General features: G+C 55.8%; 1 protein-coding gene across 1 annotated transcript in view; it reads right to left on the bottom strand.

Annotated features, from left to right (window-relative positions):
• The window catches only part of CPNE9 (copine family member 9), a 1,043,154-nt gene extending 1,024,351 nt beyond the window's left edge, over nt 1-18,803 (bottom strand). Inside the window, exon 1 of the mRNA XM_069206140.1 lies at nt 18,565-18,803. Within this exon, the coding sequence (XP_069062241.1) occupies nt 18,565-18,641 (77 nt within the window). The 5' untranslated portion in view covers nt 18,642-18,803. The remainder of the gene's footprint in view (nt 1-18,564) is intronic.
• Between the last annotated feature and the right edge of the window lie 2,768 nt (nt 18,804-21,571).

Genomic DNA, 21,571 nt, shown 5'->3' with positions numbered 1-21,571 from the left:
GCACTGGGTCAGGAACTAGAACCAGTCCTTTGGTTAGAGAGGGCACTAGGCCAGGATCTAGAACCAGTGATTGGGTAGAGAGGGCACTGGAACAGGATCTAGAAGCAGTTATTGGGGTTAGAGAGGGCACTGGGACAGGATCTAGAACCAGTCATTGGGTTAGAGATGGCACTAGGCCAGGATCTAGAACCAGTCATTGGGTTAGAGAGGACACTGGGCCAAGATGTAGAACCAGTCCTTAGGTTAGAGAGGGCACTAGGCCAGGATCTAGAACCAGCCCTTGGGTTAGAGAGGGTACTAGGCCAGGATGTAGAACCAGTCCTTCGGTTAGAGAGGGCACTGGGCCAGGATCTAGAACCAGTCCTTCGGTTAGAGAGGGCACTGGGCCAGGACCTAGAACCAGTCATTGGGTTAGAGAGGGCACTGGGCCAGGATCTAGAACCTGTCCTTAGGTTAGAGAGGGCACTAGGCCAGGATCTAGAACCAGTCATAGGGTTAGAGAGGGCACTGGGGCAGGATCTAGAACCAGTCATTGGGTTAGAAAGAGCACTGGGGCAGGATCTAGAACCAGCCCTTCGCCAGGGCACTGAGCAAGGACCAGGAACCTGCCCGCCACAGTGAGGGGACTGGACTGGGACATGGACCCCGGTCATGGGCCGGAGAGGTCACTGGAGTGAGCTGGTTCTGGATGTACAGAAACGGATGCGCATGAAAGAAGGACTGACCTCTGCCTTAGAAAAGCGCCTCCTTTCCACCAGAAGAGCGGTTAGGCGCTGTGCATGTAATGTGTGTTGTGCGGGATTATCTGGAAACGGACACTGTGTGCCGGGGTCCGACGGGGCGAGTTACATGTACATGTTTATATTGTGTGTACATGATCCAGTGTAGGGGAATGAGACGAGCAGGACGAGAGGGTGGAGGACGGGGGGTGAGGGGGTAGAAGGAGTGAGTGAGAGAGAGGAGGGAGACGAGGACAGAGACCCAGGAACCAGATCTAGAACAAGAGTGGGAGGGCGGCAGGAAGTCAGGCGTGGACGGGGATAGAGGGAGGAAACTGGCGTTAGTGAGAGAACTGGAGCGAGGGAAGGGGGAGACCATGAGAGAAGAGAGGGGCTGGACAGAGAGTGCGGGAGTGTTAGAGACTGGCGGGTACTAGATGTGAGACGCAAGGTGTTAATGTGAGAGACTTGGACAGACAGCGAGAGTGAGAGAGCAGGAGAGAGAGTGAGAGAGACGCAGAGTGATAATGTGAGAGAGACCTGGACAGACAGCGAGAGAGCAGGAGAGAGACACGCAGAGTGATAACGCAAGATAGAATTGGACAGAAAACGAGAGTGAGAGATACGATAGTGTGAGAGTGTGTGATAGTGTGAGAGAGAGTGACAGATACTAGACTCGATGCCCATAGTGATAATGCGAGACAGAGAGAGAGAGAGAGAGAGAGAGAGAGAGAGAGAGAGAGAGAGAGAGAGAGCGAGAGAGAGAGAGAGGGAGAGCGAGAGAGCGAGTGAGAGAGTGTGTGAAAGTGTGAGAGTGTGTGTGAGAGAGAGTGACAGATACTAGACGTGAGACGCAGAGTAGTAATGTGAGACAGACGTGGACAGAAAATGAGAGTGAGAGAGCAGGAGAAGACAGAGAGAGAGAGAGACAGGAAAGAGCTGAGAGAGACAGGTGGGCGGAAGAAGGAGGGACCAAGAGAGAGCCGCGGGGGAGGGAGCGGGGAGGGAGAACGTGAGAGAGAGAAGAGAGGGAGAGACAGAATGAGACAGGGACAGACAGATAGAGCCATGGTGGTAGAGTGCACGTGAGATAGTGTGTATGCGAGGGGTGTTAGTGAGAGACAGAGAGCGCGTGAGATGGTGTGTCTGAGAGAGGGGTGTTAGTGAGAGACAGAGGAGTGACAAAGAAAGGAACTCAGAGAGAGAGACGGTCACGGGAGGAGAGGACAGCAGGGAGACGGATGCAGGACAGTCCCTACGTGCCAAGGTAGAGACAGCCCGTGCGAAGACAGCCAACACAGCACGTGTGCCAAGATAGAGACAGTCCGTGCAGAGACAGCCAACACAGGGGGCAGTGTGCACGTGTGCCAAGGTAGAGACAGCCCCTCCTGAGACAACCGACACAGGCACGTGTGCCAACGTAGAGACACCCGTTCGGAGACAGCCAACACAGGGGGGCACGCGTGCCAAGGTAGAGACAGCCCGTGCAGACAGCCAACACAGGGGGGCATGTGTGCCAAGGTAGAGACAGCCCCTGCAGAGGCAGCCAACACAGGCACGAGTGCCAAGGTAGAGTCAACCCGTGCAGAGACAGCCAACACAGGCACGTGTGCCAAGGTAGAGTCAACCCGTGCAGAGACAGCCAACACAGGGGCACGTGTGCCAAGGCAGAGACAGCCAACACAGGGGGCACGTGTGCCAACGTAGAGACATCCCGTGCGAAGACAGCCAACACAGGCACGTTTGCCAACGTAGAGACACCCGTGCGGAGACAGTCAACACAGGGGGGCACGTGTGCCAAGGTAGAGACAACCCGTGCAGAGACAGCCAACACAGGCACGGGTGCCAACGTAGAGACACCCGTGCGGAGACAGTCAACACAGGGGGGGCACGTGTGCCAAGGTAGAGACAGTCCCTGCAGGGACAGCCAACACAGGGGGCAGTGTGCCAAGGCAGAGACAGCCAACACAGGGGGGCACGTGTGCCAAGGTAGAGACAGCCCCTCCTGACACAACCGACGCAGGCACGTGTGCCAACGTAGAGACACCCGTGCGGAGACAGCCAACACAGGCACGGGTGCCAACGTAGAGACACCCGTGCGGAGACAGTCAACACGGGGGGGCACGTGTGCCAAGGTAGAGACAGTCCCTGCAGGGACAGCCAACACAGGCACGTGTGCCAAGGTAGAGACAGCCCGTGCAGAGATAGCAACACAGGGGGGGCACGTGTGCCAAGATAGAGACAGTCCCTGCAGGGACAGCCAACACAGGGGGCAGTGTGCCAAGGCAGAGACAGCCAACACAGGGGGGCACGTGTGCCAAGGTTGAGACAGCCCCTCCTGACACAACCGACGCAGGCACGTGTGCCAACGTAGAGACACCCGTTCGGAGACAGCCAACACAGGCACGGGTGCCAACGTAGAGACACCCGTGCGGAGACAGTCAACACAGGGGGGGCACGTGTGCCAAGGTAGAGACAGTCCCTGCAGGGACAGCCAACACAGGGGGCAGTGTGCCAAGGCAGAGACAGCCAACACAGGGGGGCACGTGTGCCAAGGTAGAGACAGCCCCTCCTGACACAACCGACGCAGGCACGTGTGCCAACGTAGAGACACCCGTGCGGAGACAGCCAACACAGGCACGGGTGCCAACGTAGAGACACCCGTGCGGAGACAGTCAACACGGGGGGCACGTGTGCCAAGGTAGAGACAGTCCCTGCAGGGACAGCCAACACAGGCACGTGTGCCAAGGTAGAGACAGCCCGTGCAGAGATAGCAACACAGGGGGGGCACGTGTGCCAAGATAGAGACAGTCCCTGCAGGGACAGCCAACACAGGGGGCAGTGTGCCAAGGCAGAGACAGCCAACACAGGGGGGCACGTGTGCCAAGGTTGAGACAGCCCCTCCTGACACAACCGACGCAGGCACGTGTGCCAACGTAGAGACACCCGTTCGGAGACAGCCAACACAGGGGGGCACGTGTGCCAAGGTAGAGACAGCCCGTGCAGACAGCCAACACAGGGGGGCACGTGTGCCAAGGTAGAGACAGCCCCTGCAGAGGCAGCCAACACAGGCACGAGTGCCAAGGTAGAGACAGCCCGTGCAGACAGCCAACACAGGGGGGCACGTGTGCCAACGTAGAGACAGCCCGTGCGAAGACAGCCAACACAGGGGGGGCACGTGTGCCAAGGTAGAGACAGTCCCTGCAGGGACAGCCAACACAGGGGGCAGTGTGCCAAGGCAGAGACAGCCAACACAGGGGGGCACGTGTGCCAAGGTAGAGACAGTCCCTGCAGGGACAGCCAACACAGGCACGTGTGCCAAGGTAGAGACAGCCCGTGCAGAGATAGCAACACAGGGGGGGCACGTGCGCCAAGGTAGAGACAACCTGTGAAGAAACAGGGGGGTTGGGAGGAGTGCTTTACTCCACAGCCGTGCACCGGTAACACCCCCTTTCATCGGTGATTTGTTTTAATTGAAACAAGTGCGCCTCCCCTGCTGCGGCGGCGGTAATCACCGGGGTCTCACTTTAATGACTTTATGTCCCGCCTCCGGGCACTGTGAGCCGAGGGCAGATGCCTGGACACGGGGAGGGAGTGAGGGGGCACGGGTGGGGTACACGAGGGGGTCGTATGCACGGGGCTGCGCCAAAACCGTGGGGTTATTCACAAGGAGAGATGTATGTACAGCGAGGGTGCAAGAAATCAGGGTACACACTGGGGTATTCACAAGGAAGATGTATGTACAGAGAGGGTGGAGGAAACAGGGTACACACTGGGGTATTCGCAAGGAGAGATGTATGTACCGACAGGGTGCAAGAAATCCGGGTACACACTGGGGTATTCACAAGGAAGATGTATGTCCCGAGAGGGTGCAGGAAATAGGGTACACACTGGGGTATTCATAAGGAGAGATGTATGTACAGAGAGGGTGCAAGAAATCCGGGTACACACTGGGGTATTCACAAGGAAGATGTATGTCCCGAGAGGGTGCAGGAAATAGGGTACACACTGGGGGTATTCACAAGGAAAGACGTATGTACCGAGAGTGTGCAAGAAATCAGGGTACACACTGGGGTATTCACAAGGAGTGATGTATGTACAGAAAGGGTGCAAGAAATCAGGGTACACACTGGTGGTATTCACAAGGAAGATGTATGTACAGAGAGGGTGCAGGAAACAGGGTACACACTGGGGTATTCACAAGGAAGATGTATGTACAGAGAGGGTGCAGGAAATAGGGTACACACTGGGGGTATTCACAAGGAAAGACGTATGTACCGAAAGTGTGCAAGAAATCAGGGTACACACTGGGGTATTCACAAGGAGTGATGTATGTACAGAAAGGGTGCAAGAAATCAGGGTACACACTGGTGGTATTCACAAGGAGAGATGTATGTACCGACAGGGTGCAAGAAATCAGGGTACACACTGGTGGTATTCACAAGGAAAGACGTATGTACCGACAGGGTGCAAGAAATCAGGGTACAAACAAGGGGTATTCACAAGGAGAGATGTATGCACAGAGAGAGTACAAGAAAACAGGGTACACACTGGAGGGGTGCACAATTAAAAATGTATGTACCGAGACAGTGCAAGAAAACAGGGTACACACGTTTTTTTCTAATAGTAATATATGCAGAGGACCAGGGTATACAAGGGTTAATGAGGTAGACAAGGGGTATACACAGGGGCGCGTGTGAAACAAAGGGAAATGGCTGTGCACAGCGGAAGTTGCTATAGGCAGGGAGGGTTCACACAGGGGCTTACACAGAGGGAGGTGGTTTACGCAGGGGCACAAAGTGGACAAGTGTGAGTGTACACGTGGGACGGGCGGCCCTATGCACTAGCATGTGCAAGAGGTTGGGATGGGTGGCCCTATGCACTAGCATGTGCAAGAGGTTGGGATGGGTAGCTCTATGCACTAGCATGTGCAAGAGGTTGGGATGGGCGGCTCTATGCACTAGCATGTGCAAGAGGTTGGGATGGGCGGGCCCTATGCACTAGCATGTGCAAGAGGTTGGGATGGGCAGCTCTATGCACTAGCATGTGCAAGAGGTTGGGATGGGCAGCTCTATGCACTAGCATGTGCAAGAGGTTGGGACGGGCGGCCCTATGCACTAGCATGTGCAAGAGGTTGGGATGGGCGGCCCTATGCTATGCACTAGCATGTGCAAGAGGTTGGGATGGGCAGCTCTATGCACTAGCATGTGCAAGAGGTTGGGATGGGCGGCTCTATGCACTAGCATGTGCAAGAGGTTGGGATGGGCGGGCCCTATGCACTAGCATGTGCAAGAGGTTGGGATGGGCAGCTCTATGCACTAGCATGTGCAAGAGGTTGGGATGGGCAGCTCTATGCACTAGCATGTGCACGAGGTTGGGGCGGGCGGCCCTATGCACTAGCATGTGCAAGAGGTTGGGATGGGCGGCCCTATGCTATGCACTAGCATGTGCAAGAGGTTGGGATGGGCGGCCCTGTGCTATGCACTAGCATGTGCAAGAGGTTGGGATGGGTAGCTCTATGCACTAGCATGTGCAAGAGGTTGGGATGGGCGGCCCTATGCTATGCACTAGCATGTGCAAGAGGTTGGGATGGGCAGCTCTATGCACTAGCATGTGCAAGAGGTTGGGATGGGCGGCCCTATGCACTACCGTGTGCAAGAGGTTGGGATGGGCGGGCCCTATGCACTAGCATGTGCAAGAGGTTGGGATGGGTGGCCCTATGCACTAGCATGTGCAAGAGGTTGGGATGGGTGGCCCTATGCACTAGCATGTGCAAGAGGTTGGGATGGGTAGCTCTATGCACTAGCATGTGCAAGAGGTTGGGATGGGCGGCCCTATGCTATGCACTAGCATGTGCAAGAGGTTGGGATGGGCAGCTCTATGCACTAGCATGTGCAAGAGGTTGGGATGGGCGGCCCTATGCACTACCGTGTGCAAGAGGTTGGGATGGGCGGGCCCTATGCACTAGCATGTGCAAGAGGTTGGGATGGGTGGCCCTATGCACTAGCATGTGCAAGAGGTTGGGATGGGTGGCCCTATGCACTAGCATGTGCAAGAGGTTGGGATGGGCAGCTCTATGCACTAGCATGTGCAAGAGGTTGGGATGGGCGGCCCTATGCTATGCACTAGCATGTGCAAGAGGTTGGGATGGGTAGCTCTATGCACTAGCATGTGCAAGAGGTTGGGATGGGCGGCCCTATGCACTACCATGTGCAAGAGGTTGGGATGGGCGGGCCCTATGCACTAGCATGTGCAAGAGGTTGGGATTGGCGGCCCTATGCTATGCACTACCGTGTGCAAGAGGTTGGGATGGGCGGCCCTATGCACTAGCATGTGCAAGAGGTTGGGATGGGCGGGCCTATGCACTAGCATGTGCAAGAGGTTGTATGCACTAGCATGTGCAAGAGGTTGGGATGGGCGGCCCTATGCACTAGCATGTGCAAGAGGTTGGGATGGGCGGCCCTATGCACTAGCATGTGCAAGAGGTGCTCGAGGGAGGTTAGGGCAGGTGGGATAGGCCATGGTGAAGGCTTCCAGGCACGGGTAATTGGGGGTTCACAGAGACGATGTGGGGTGCACTAGTACCTTACTAGATATATGCGTGGGGCTGGAACTTGTAACCAGAGTCCCAGAGAGGTTAAGGAGAAGTGCTCCTGGATCCGGCTATCTCAGAGTCCGTGAACATCCTCCGCAGTGGCCGGCCCAGAGACGGACAAAGCGTGGTTTACCCACCACCCTTCACATCAGCCACTCACACCCAACATTGTGGCGTGCCTCAGGGGTTCATCATACCTCCTCCTTAACTCTGCATGTTATGTTATGTTATTTCCACTCAGAAAAGCGCAACGAGTCACACCCGGAGGTGTATCTCGGCTCTCAGCCTACACATAACCAACACCCAGGAACCTAGAACAACCAGGACTTCAGCAATCTCCTAAACTCAGCAAAATCGGAGAAGCAGCAGAGATGGAAGGGAAGGAAGTCGGTTCCAGGCGTGGGGGCAGTGTAAGGAAATGGTCTGCTCCGCACCTGATTAGATGGTTCAACCTCCCCTACAACTATGCGCTGATACTCAAATCTTTCTAAATATGGGTCGGCCGAACTCATGGGTAAGAACTAACCGTCTAAAGCTTGACACCACAAAGACAGATACCCCAACCTGTGGACGAACCCACAAACACCAGCCTGTGTGCACAAGGCCCTTCCAACAACCTGACGAGAGACGACAAACCTAGGGGTAACCATGGATTCAGACCTATCGGTACCACATGTCAACTTGGTCGCAAGGAGCACCTTCTGCACCACAGAAACCCTGGAGCACGTCCCTTACCTGGAATACTACCAAAAGCTACAGCATACCCTCACACTGACAGTACAAGCTTGACTTTGTCAACAGCGTATACCACGGCGACCCCTGTTTCCTCTTACAAAATACAACTATTACAGAACACTTTCACACGACCACGTCCCAGCCACCCCAGGGAACACCTGGCACCAGCCCTGCGGCTCGCCACATTCTACCTCCAGATAAACAACCAATGTTCAGGGCGCCCTGCATTGTCCACAGAACCTCCCAAGGAAAAAGAACACTATACCTACATATTCAATTCACACAATGCACACAGGTTAGGGCAGTGGGCTCCAGGGTTCATCACACCACCTCTCTGTAAGGAATCTGTAAGATGCACGGCTTTCTCAGGTAAACCTGCCCGACTCTGCCACTCTCTACCAGCCAAGATTGGATGCATTCAGGAGCATCAGAAGTGAAAATAGAACTATTTCTGAGATAAAGGTGGTTTACGACCCAGAACAGTAATAGCTACTTTGGGTAACTCTACCGCCCACACACATGCAGCCCAGCCAGAATAGTGGGCAATGCCCACGGGCTTCCCCTGGGTACTTTACCGTAGTGTCAATGCAAATCTAACCCTCCTGCCCCTCATGAACACTAATATCCTAACACTCAGCAGGCGGGCAGTCGGTTGTAGTTCAAAGAGGGTGAACAATAACTCAATAATAATGCTTGACCCCCCTCCACTGACAAAAGACAGGTCCCCTAAGGGTCCTGTCCATCCCCCATCACTGTACCAGTCCACAGAAATAAACCACCCATCACCACCTGAACGAGTGCGGAATAACTGAAGGGCTCCTAGGAGGGAGCAGTTGAAACTGTGACCCTACGTGTCCTGTCCATCACCCATCACTGTACCAGTCCACAGAAATAAACCACCCATCACCACCTGAACGAGTGCGGAATAAGCAAGGGGATCCTGGAAGGCTGCGATCGAAACTATGACTGCTTCTTGGCACCTCACGATGACTATCAGATATAAGATGATATTAAGGAAGTCCATCCCGGCAGATCTTTCCACCTGTCTCCTTCAACCTACCCCTGCTCAAGACCATAAACTTTAAATTAAAGGTCTCAGAATGGTCAACCCAGTGGGGTATCATAAAGTTGTAAATGATGTGCCATTCTCTCACACCTCTTCATCCATCACACCACTAAGCGCTGCATCCCACGATGACGCCTCGTGACCCTCACGCACAAAATGGAAACACTTCAAAGATCAGAACAAAGACAATACAGTTTCAACCACACACTGTACATGGTGAAGACGGCTACCAATGTTAGCAAGCACTTCAGCGCCCCCCATAGGATGCTAAGCGCTATACGAATACTGTAATACATCAATATCACTCTGCCCCCCCCCCCGCCTTGCCTCACCGCCCAACAAAACCTCAAAGGGCCACATGTACAAAGCATTTTTCTGGTCACAAACAGGCCAATTCACAGAATCGGCCTGTTTTCTACAGAAAAATGATTTTTGGGACGTTTTGTGATTTGGTATTGGGAAGGGGCGTGTTCAGGGTGTCCCCTCCTAATACCAAATCTGAAAGGTATGTACGAATGTTTTGCGACCACAATGCGGTTGCAAAACATTCACAGATTGCCACCAATTTCAAATTCTTTGCAAGCCATTCGCAAAGGAGAAGCGGTTCCTAGAGGACCCCTTCCACTTTGTGAATTAGGGCGGCAACTTTTTTCAGAGCACGTAGTGGTCCCACGGGCCACTACCTACTCTTAAAAAATGAAAAGGAAAGTTTTCATTTTTATTTTTGAAATGATCTAGTTTTCCTTTAAGGAAAACGGGCTGAAATTTAAAAAAAAAACAGTTTTATTGAAAAAGCAGTCACAGACATTGTGGTCTGCTGACTCTAGCAGGCCGTCATCCCTGTGAGTGCCGGCCATTCCTAATGGGTCGCAAATTGCGACCTGCCTCATTAATATTAATGAGGCAGGACCCTGTGATCCATTTGGGAATCGCTAACAGTGTCTGAGACACTGTTGTACATCAGATGTTGCGATTCCCAATTTGCAAGTCACAAAACCTGACGATTGTACATGTGGCCCAGATGTCTGCGCCCCACCAGGGAGGCCTCTGCTTTGATGAAGAGGTGCACATGGCAACACAGTGGAGACCGGCCACAAACAACTCAGTGAGCACTTCAATATACCTGCAGAGGAATACAGGAGGAGGCAGAGTGCACAACAGGACAGTGACACAGTCTGAATCCTGACACGGGCACTCCGGAACCTTGTACAGTGTCCTCAGATTTAAAACTTCACATAGTGTGCATGCAATGTGCACAGCATTCCACTGGGACACTGCACAAAGTGCGCATCTGAAATAGTATACATTACCAACTTCTGGAATACTGCACACTGCGGGCAGAGGTAGCTGCTCGCAGGAGACGTTTAACACACATTGTGCATCTGTAACACTGCACACTGCTTGCATCTCTAGCACTGCACATCAGTGTCTGTAAAACTGCACATTCTGTTCATCTGTAACAGTGAACACTACCTGCATGTGTGACACGGCACACTGGCTGCATCTGTATCACTGCACACTGTCTGCATCTCTAACACTGAACACTGCCTGTATCTGTAACTCTGAACACTGCCTGCATCTGTGACACTGTGCAATACATGCACCCGCAACACTACACACTGCCTGCATCTGTATCTTTGCACACTGTCTGCATCTCTAACACTGCCTGCATCTGTAACTCTGAACACTGCCTGCATCTGTAACACTGTGCAATGCCTACACCTGTAAAACTGCACACTGCCTGCTTTTGTAACTGCACACTCTGTACATCTGTAACACTGAACAGTGCTTGCATCTGTAACACTGAACACAGCCTGCATCTGTAACACTTAACACTGCCCTCATATGTAACACTGCACACTGCTTGCATCTCTAGCACTGCTCATCGGTGTCTGTAAAACTGCACATTCTGTTCCTCTGCAACAGTGAACACTGCCTGCATGTGTGACACGGCACACTGGCTGCATCTGTATCACTGCTCACTGTCTGCATCTCTAACACTGAACACTGCCTGCATCTGTAACACTGAACACTGCTTGCATCTGTAACACTGTGCAAAACATGCACCTGCAACACTGCACACTGCCTGCATATGTAACACTGCACACTATCTGCATCTCTAAGACTGAACACTGCCTGCATCTGTAACTCTGAACACTGCCTGTATCTATAACTCTGAACGCTGCCTGCATCTGTAACACTGTGCAATACATGCACCTGCAACACTACACACTGCCTGCATCTGTGTCAATGCACACTGTCTGCATCTCTAACACTGAATACTGCCTGCATCTGTAACTCTGAACACGGCCTGCATCTGTAACACTGTACAATACATGCACCTGCAACACAACACACTGCCTGCATCTGTATCATTGCACACTGGCTGCATCTCTAACACTGCCTGCATCTGTAACTCTGAACACTGCCTGCATCTGTAACACTGTGCAATGCCAGCACCTGTAAAACTGCACACTGCCTGCTTTTGTAACTGCACACTCTGTGCATCTGTAACACTGAACAGTGCTTGCATCTGTAACATTGAACACAGCCTGCATCTGTAACACTTAACACTGCCTGCATATGTAACACTTAACACTGCCTGCATATGTAACACTGCATACTGCTTACATCTCTAGCACTGCTCATCAGTGTCTGTAAAACTGCACATTCTGTTCATATGTAACAGTGAACACTGCCTGCATGTGTGACATGGCACACTGGCTGCATCTGTATCACTGCACACTGTCTGTATCTCTACCACTGAACACTGCCTGCATCTGTAACACTGAACACTGCTTGCATCTGTAACACTGTGCAAAACATGCACCTACAACACTGCACACTGCCTGCATCTGTAACACTGCACACTATCTGCATCTCTAACACTGAACACTGCCTGCATCTGTAACTCTGAACACTGCCTGCATCTGTAACTCTGAACACTGCCTGCATCTGTAACTCTGAACACTGCCTGTATCTGTAACTCTGAACGCTGCCTGCATCTGTAACACTGTGCAATACATGCACCTGCAACACTACACACTGCCTGCATCTGTGTCAATGCACACTGTCTGCATCTCTAACACTAAATACTGCCTGCATCTGTAACTCTGAACACGGCCTGCATCTGTAACACTGTGCAATACATGCACCTGCAACACAACACACTGCCTGCATCTGTATCATTGCACACTGTCTGCATCTCTAACACTGCCTGCATCTGTAACAAAGAACACTGCCTGTATCTGAAACACTGTGCAATGCCTGCACCTGTAAAACTGCACACTGCCTGCTTTTGAAACTGCACACTCTGTGCATCTGTAACACTGAACACAGCCTGCATCTGTAACACTTAACACTGCCTGCATATGTAACACTGCATACTGCTTGCATCTCTAGCACTGCTCATCGGTGTCTGTAAAACTGCACATTCTGTTCATATGTAACAGTGAACACTGCCTGCATGTGTGACACGGCACACTGGCTACATCTGTATCACTGCACACTGTCTGCATCTCTAACACTGAACACTGCCTGCATCTGTAACACTGAACACTGCTTGCATCTGTAACACTGTGCAAAACGTGCACCTGCAACACTGCACACTGCCTGCATCTGTAACACTGCAGACTCTGTGCATCTCTAGCACTGAACAGTGCTTGCATCTGTAACACTGAACACTGCCTGCATCCGTAACACTGAACACAGCTTACATCTGTAACACTTCACACTGCCTGCATCTGTAACACTGCACACTGCTTGCATCTCTAGCACTGCTCATCAGTGTCTGTAAAACTGCACATTCTGTTCATCTGTAACAGTGAACACTGCCTGCATTTGTAACTCTGCGCACTGTCTGCATCCGTATTACTGCACACTGCCTGCATCTCTAACACTGAACACTGCCTGCATTCGCAACTCTGAACGCTGCCTGCATCTGTAATTTTGAACGCTGCCTGCATCTGTAACTCTATGCAATGCCTGCACCTGTAACACTGCACACTGCCTCCATCTGTAGCACTGCACACTCTGTGCATCTGTAACACTGCACACTGCCTGCATCTGTATCACTGCACACAGCCTGCATCTGTAACACAGCTTACATCTGTAACACTTAACACTGCCTGCATCTGTATCACTGCACGCAGCCTGCATCTGTAACACAGCTTACATCTGTAACACTGCACACTGCCTCCATCTGTAGCACTGCACACTCTGTGCATCTGTAACACTGAACACAGCCTGCATCTGTAACACAGCTTACATCTGTAACACTTAACACTGCCTGCATCTGTAACACTGCACACAGCCTGCATCTGTAACACCTAACACAGTCTGCATCTGTAACACAGCTTACATCTGTAACGCTGCACACTGCCTCCATCTGTAGCACTGCACACTCTGTGCATCTGTAACACTGAACAAAGCCTGCATCTGTAACACAGCTTACATCTGTAACACTTAACACTGCCTGCATCTGTAACACTGCACACAGCCTGCATCTGTAACACCTAACACAGTCTGCATCTGTAACACAGCTTACATCTGTAACGCTGCACACTGCCTCCATCTGTAGCACTGCACACTCTGTGCATCTGTATCACTGCACACAGCCTGCATCTGTAACACAGCTTACATCTGTAACACTTAACACTGCCTGCATCTGTAACACCGCACACAGTCTGCATCTGTAACACTTAACACAGCCTGCATCTGTAACACTTAACACAGCCTGCATCTGTAACACAGCTTACATCTGTAACACTTAACACTGCCTGCATCTGTAACACTGCACACAGCCTGCATCTGTAACACTTAACACAGCCTGCATCTGTATCACTGAACACAGCCTGCATCTGTAACACTTAACACAGCCTGCATCTGTAACACAGCTTACATCTGTAACACTTAACACTGCCTGCATCTGTAACACTGCACACAGCCTGCACCTGTAACACTGAACACTGCCTGCATCTGTATCACTGAACACAGCCTGCATCTGTAACAATGCGCACTGATTACATTGGTAACACTGCGCACTGCATCTGTAGCACTGAACACTGTTTGCATTTGTAACACTGCACATTGTCTTCATCTGTACCACTGTACACTGCTGGCATCTTTAACACTGAACAATGCTTGCATCTGTAACAATGAGCTCTGCCTGCATCTATAACACTGCCTGCATCCGTAACACTGCACGCTGCCTGCATCCGTAACACTGCACGCTGCCTGCATCTGTAACACTGAGCTCTGCCTGCATCTGTAACACTGCACGCTGCCTGCATCCGTAACACTGCACGCTGCCTGCATCTGTAACACTGCACGCTGCCTGCATCCGTAACACTGCACGCTGCCTGCATCTATAACACTGCCTGCATCCGTAACACTGCACGCTGCCTGCATCTGTAACAATGAGCTCTGCCCGCATCTATAACACTGCCTGCATCCGTAACACTGCACGCTGCCTGCATCCGTAACACTGCACGCTGCCTGCATCTGTAACACTGCACGCTGCCTGCATCTGTAACACTGAGCTCTGCCTGCATCTATAACACTGCCTGCATCCGTAACACTGCACGCTGCCTGCATCCGTAACACTGCACGCTGCCTGCATCCGTAACACTGCACGCTGCCTGCATCCGTAACACTGCACGCTGCCTGCATCTGTAACACTGAGCTCTGCCTGCATCTATAACACTGCCTGCATCCGTAACACTGCACGCTGCCTGCATCCGTAACACTGCACGCTGCCTGCATCCGTAACACTGCACGCTGCCTGCATCTGTAACACTGCACGCTGCCTGCATCTGTAACACTACACACTGCCTGCATTGGTAATACTTCACTCGTGTGTACACCAGTGCACGTGTGGATATCTGTACAGTACACGTGTGTGTACTTCAGACAGACAAGGTACCAGGTGTTGTGTCGAGGTGTGTGTGTGGGGGCTCAAGTTTGACGTCGGGGTCTGGCCATCGCGGGGTTCGGGGGCGGTGGGGGAGGAGGTGGAGGCTACAAGAGTTCACAACACCCTCCCCTTCCCGATACCACAAGAGCTGCCACTGACTCGATTCCACCCGGTGTCGCCGGACCACTGATCCGTGGGCGCCAGGGACGGGCAGCTGCCAGGATGGGGTGCCAGGATCCTGAGGACAAGGGGTCGGTTTAGAGGGGTGCCCGCCAGACCTGCCTTTACTCTGTACTGTATTCATGTGCCTCGCCCCTGAATTCAGGGTACAGACCACGCCTGCGCCTTGCCCGGGGCCCCCATTATTGCCCACGTGCCGCCGCCCTATTCTCCTTCTACCCCAGTACTTCTCAGCCCCCACAACCCCCGCGTACTCCACCCGCGCCCCTCGTTCCCTTTGTACCCCTACTGTTTCGCTCCCCTCCTCACTGTCCCAGCCACCTCTTCGTACCCCCAGATCTCCTTCCATGAAACTCTCCCTCTCCCCCAGTGCTCTCAGTGCTCCGCCGTACCCTGACTTCTCCCCAGTGCCCATACGTACACCCCCTGTCTGTGTCACGTGCACCGTCTATCACTCGCCCAGTACTCCGCCTGGGCACCCCGGGTACCCCTCGTTTACTCCTACCTCCGTACCTCCGCACTCCCTCCTGTACCCCGTCCCTCCGCACTCCCTCATGTACCCCGTCCCTCCGCACTCCCTCCTGTACCTCATACCTCCACACATGCCCTATGCCCCGTACCCCCCCTGTACCCCGTACCTCCACATCTGTCCTGTGCCCCGTACCTCCGCACTCTCCCTGTACCCCGTACCTACACATATGTCCTGTGTCCCGTACCTCCGCACTCCCTTCTGTACCCCGTACCGCCACATATGCCCTGTGCCCCGCACCTCCGCACTCCCTCCTGTGCCCCGTACCTCCGCACTCCCTCCTGTACCCCGTCCCTCCGCACTCCCTCCTGTACCTCATACCTCCACACATGCCCTATGCCCCTTACCTCCGTACTCCCCCTGTACCCCGTACCTCCACATATGCCCCGTGCCCCGTATCTCCGCACACCCTCCTGTACCTCGTACCTCCACATATGCCCTGTGCCCCATACCTCCGCACTCCCCCTGTACCCCGTACCTCTGCACTCCCCCTGTACCTAAAACATGCCCTGTGCCCCGTACCTCCGCACTCCCTCCTGTACCCCGTACCTCCACATATGCCCTGTGCCCCGTACCTCCACATATGTCCTGTGTCCCGTACCTCCGCACTCCCCCTTTACCCCGTACCTCCACATATGCCCTGTGCCCCGTACCTCCGCACTCCCTCCTGTACCCCGTACCTCCACACATGCCCTGTACCTCCGCACTCCCTCCTGTACCCCGTACCGCCATATATGCCCTGTGCCCCGTAACTCCGCACTCCACCTGTACCTCGTACCTCCACATATGCCCTGTACCCCGTACCTCCACATATGTCCTGTGTCCCGTACCTCGCACTCCTCCTGTACCCCGTACCTCCGCACTCCCCCTTGTACCCCGTACCTCCACATATGCCCTGTGCCCCGTACCTCCGCACTCCCTCCTGTACCCCGTACCTCCACACATGCCCTGTGCCCCGTACCTCCGCACTCCCTCCTGTACCCCGTACCGCCATATATGCCCTGTGCCCCGTACCTCCGCACTCCACCTGTACCTCGTACCTCCACATATGCCCTGTACCCCGTACCTCCGCAATCCCTCCTGTACTGCGTACCTCCACACATGCCCTGTGCCCCGTACCTCCGCACTCCACCTGTACCTCGTACCTCCACATATGCCCTGTACCCCGTACCTCCGCAATCCCTCCTGTACCCGGTACCTCCACACATGCCCTGTGTCCCGTACCTTCACATATGCCTTGTGCCCCGTACCTCCGTACTCCCTCCTGTATGTACCCCGTACCTCCACACATGCCCTGTGCCCCATACCTTCGCATCCCTGCGCCATGCATCCTCTGCGTCCCATACCTACGCATCTCCGTATCCCATCCCTATGTACCCTCCTGTGCTCCAAACCTACTCATCACCCTGTGTCCCATCCCTACGTAACCCCAGTGCCCCATCCCCTCGCACCCCGTGTCCCGTCCCTACGAACCCCCGTGCCTCATCTACGCACCCCCGTGCCTCATCCCTACTCATCACCATGTGTCCCATCCTTACGTACCCCAGTACCCCGTCCCTAAGCACCCTGTGTCCCGTCCCTACCCACCCCGTGCCCTATATCAACGCGCCCCCGTGCCTCATCCCTAGGCACCCCCTTGTGTCCCATCCCTACGCACTCCCTCTCCCCATCCTTGCGTACTCTCCTGTGTCCCATCCCTACGCAACCCCGTACCCCATTCCTAGACACCCCTGTGCTCCATACCCACGTACCCCAGATGCCCCCATCCCTACGCACCCCGTGTCCCTTACCCACGCACCCCCTGTGCCCCATCCCTACGGACCCCCGTGACCCATCCCTACGCACCCCCGTGACCAATCCCCACGCACCTCTGAGCCTCGTACCTTCGCTCCCCCTCCTGTACCCCGTACCTCCACATATCCCCTCTGCCCCGTACCTCCGCACTCCCTCATGTGCCCCGTACCGCCACCATTGCCCTGTGCCCCGCACCTCCGCACTCCCTCCTGTGCCCGTACCTCCGCACTCCCTCCTGTACCCCATACCTCCACACATGCCCTGTGCCCCGTACCTCCGCACTCCCTCCTGTACCCCGTACCTCCACATATGCACTGTACCCTGTACCTCCGCACACCCTCCTGTACCCCGTACCTCCGCATATGCACTGTGCCCCGTACCTCCGCACTCCCTCCTGTACCCCGTACCTCCACATATGCCCTGTGCCCGGTACCTCCGCACTCCTGTACCCGTACCTCCACATATGCACTGTCCCCCGTACCTCCGCACTCCCTCCTGTACCCCGTACCTCCACATATGCACTGTGCCCCGTACCTCCGCACTCCCTCCTGTACCCCGTACCTCCACATATGCACTGTGCCCCGTACCTCCGCACTCCCTCCTGTACCCCGTACCTCCACATATCCCCTCTGCCCCGTACCTCCGCCCCCCTGCGCAACGTACCCCGTTCCCCATCCCTACGCACGCCCGTGTCCCTTACTCACGCACCCCCTGTGCCCCATCCCTACGCACCCCGAGTCCCATACTTTCACACCCACCCGTGTCCCGTACCTCCACATTTCCCCTGTGCCCGTACCTATGCACCCCGCAATCGCTGCACCTGTGCTGGGGTACATCATGCCCCCCCATAGGACCCACTACAATGGGCACCCTCCCCTCTGAACACGCCCACTCCTGCCACCTGTGGAGCGGGACGCAGGGGCCTCGGGAGTTTGCACCCACATACCACTGGCTTCTGGGGGTGGGGGTCCGCTGCACGGTAGGGGGTGCTGCGCGTGAGGGGGTCCGCTGCACGCCGGCGGGGGGTCCTACCTGCAGGACACGGTGATCTCGATCTTGGTGGCCGGCACGCTGGTGGTCACCGGGTCGAAGTCCCCTATGGATGCCATGTTCTGTTCTCCCTCCCTTCCTCGGTGTCCGGGCGCTGGACCCCAGTGCAGGCCGATCCGTGTGCGGGGGCTCCTGGTGTCAAGGCTCCGAGGAGAGTGGGGGTCCCTGGAGCGGAGAGAGAAGCAGACGAGAGCCGTCCATCAGGCTGCGGAGCGCAGACTGCTTCCCCAGGCACTGGAACCGAGCGCGGCAGTGCCAGCCGAAGGGCTGCAGGGGGCAGCACTGCCGGGCACTCCCCCTGCAGGATCAGACCTCCCTCCCTCCCTCCCTAGGCAATGGGCACCCGGCCCCTCCCACGGTGGGCAGCGCTGCCAGTCCTCCCCACTACACACCCGTTCCAGGGCGCTCCGGACTCCTCAGCCGTGGCCACCTGCCTTCCCACACACACTGGGCAGCGATGCCACCCCCACTCCCATCTACCTGGCAGGGCACCCCCGAGGCATGGCACCTCCCCACCCCACCCCTCCACACACACACTGGGCAGCGCTGCCACTCTAACTCCCATCTACCTGGCAGGGCATCCTCGAGGCATGGCACCTACCACCGCGCCCCCCTCACATTGGCATCACGCCCAGTCGGCCCCCTCACACACACTGCCAGAGCGCACCTCACTCCTCAGCCGTGACCACCTGTCCCCCTCCACACACACACTGAACAGCGCTGCCATCCCCCGCCACCATCTACCTGACAGGGCACCCCGAAGCATGGCATCTACCCTCCCCACACCCCCACAGTGGGCAGCGCTGCCAGTGAGCCCCGGCCCACTCACTCACTCACTTCCAGAGCACCCTCCCTCCATAACCACCTGCCCCCCTTACACACATACTGGGGCCCATCTCCCTGGCAGGGCACCCTCAGGCATGGCACCTACCCACCCCACACCCTCACAGTGGGCAGCGCTGCCAGTGAGCCCCACACCACACACTAACTTCCAGAGCACCCTCCCTCCATAACCACCTGCCCCCCGTGCACACACTCTGGCCCCCATCTCCCTGGCAGGGCACCCCTGAGGCATGGTACCTACCCATCGCCAAACCCTCACAGTGGACATAACTTCCAGTCCGCCCCCCCGTCCCCCCCAACACACACATACACTGCCAGAGCGCAATTCACGCCCGAGCCATAATCAACCCCTCCGGCCCTGACAGAGCCCCCCTGAGCCATGGCACCTACCCCCGCCACCCCCCCCACAGTGGGCAGCGCTGCCAGTGAGCCCCACCTCACTCACTCACTTCCAGAGGGCACCTCCCTCCTCAGTCGTGACTACCTGCCTCCCCCCACACTGGACAGAACTACCACCCCTCCACCTCCAGAGCACCCTCCCTCCATGGCCATATGCTCCCCCACCCCACACTGGACAGCACTAGCCCCCCTCCACTTCCACACAGACACACACGCACGCACGCACGTAGATGCATGTACGCTCTGCAGTGTCCGCCACCCCCCCCCCTATCGGGGCACCTGTCACCACCTGTGAATGCCAGCCCTGTCCTAGAAGGGGCATCAGGGGGCTCTCCTGGCAGACCCCTCCCCCTAACCAGGGCACCTGTCACCACCTGTGAATACCAGCCCTGTCCTACAGGGGGCATCAGGGGGGCTCTCCTGGCAGACCCCTCCTCCCAAGCAGGGCACCTATCACCACCTGTGAATACCAGCCCTGTCCTACAGGGGGCATCAGGGGGCTCTCCTGGCAGACCCCTCCTCCCAACCAGGGCACCTATCACCACCTGTGAATACCAGCCCTGTCCTACAGGGGGCATCAGGGGGCTCTCCTGGCAGACCCCTCCCCAACCAGGGAACCTGTCACCACCTGTGAATGCCAGCCCTGTCCTAGAAGGGGCATCAGGGGGCTCTCCTGGCAGACCCCTCCCCCTAACCAGGGCACCTGTCACCACCTGTGAATACCAGCCCTGTCCTACAGGGGGCATCAGGGGGGCTCTCCTGGCAGACCCCTCCTCCCAACCAGGGCACCTATCACCACCTGTGAATACCAGCCCTGTCCTACAGGGGGCATCAGGGGGCTCTCCTGGCAGACCCCTCCGCCCAACCAGGGCACCTATCACCACCTGTGAATACCAGCCCTGTCCTACAGGGGGCATCAGGGGGCTCTCCTGGCAGACCCCTCCTCCCAACCAGGGCACCTATCACCACCTGTGAATACCAGCCCTGTCCTACAGGGGGCATCAGGGGGCTCTCCTGGCAGACCCCTCCCCAACCAGGGAACCTGTCACCACCTGTGAATACCAGCCCTGTCCTGGAAGGGGCATCAGGGGGCTCTCCTGGCAGACACCTCCTCCCAACCAGGGCACCTATCACCACCTGTGAATACCAGCCCTGTCCTACAGGGGGCATCAGGGGGGCTCTCCTGGCAGACCCCTCCTCCCAACCAGGGCACCTATCACCACCTGTGAATACCAGCCCTGTCCTACAGGGGGCATCAGGGGGCTCTCCTGGCAGACCCCTCCCCAACCAGGGAACCTGTCACCACCTGTGAATACCAGCCCTGTCCTGGAAGGGGCATCAGGGGGCTCTCCTGGCAGACCCCTCCTCCCAACCAGGGCACCTATCACCACCTGTGAATACCAGCCCTGTCCTACAGGGGGCATCAGGGGGCTCTCCTGGCAGACCCCTCCCCAACCAGGGAACCTGTCACCACCTGTGAATACCAGCCCTGTCCTGGAAGGGGCATCAGGGGGCTCTCCTGGCAGACCCCTCCGCCTAACCAGGGCACCTATCACCACCTGTGAATACCAGCCCTGTCCTACAGGGGGCATCAGGGGGCTCTCCTGGCAGACCCCTCCTCCCAACCAGGGCACCTATCACCACCTGTGAATACCAGCCCTGTCCTACAGGGGGCATCAGGGGGCTCTCCTGGCAGACCCCTCCCCAACCAGGGAACCTGTCACCACCTGTGAATACCAGCCCTGTC

This window comes from Pleurodeles waltl, chromosome 9 (assembly GCF_031143425.1).
Source record: "Pleurodeles waltl isolate 20211129_DDA chromosome 9, aPleWal1.hap1.20221129, whole genome shotgun sequence".
Lineage (NCBI taxonomy): Eukaryota > Metazoa > Chordata > Amphibia > Caudata > Salamandridae > Pleurodeles > Pleurodeles waltl.
This window is presented reverse-complemented; position numbering and strand designations above follow the sequence as displayed.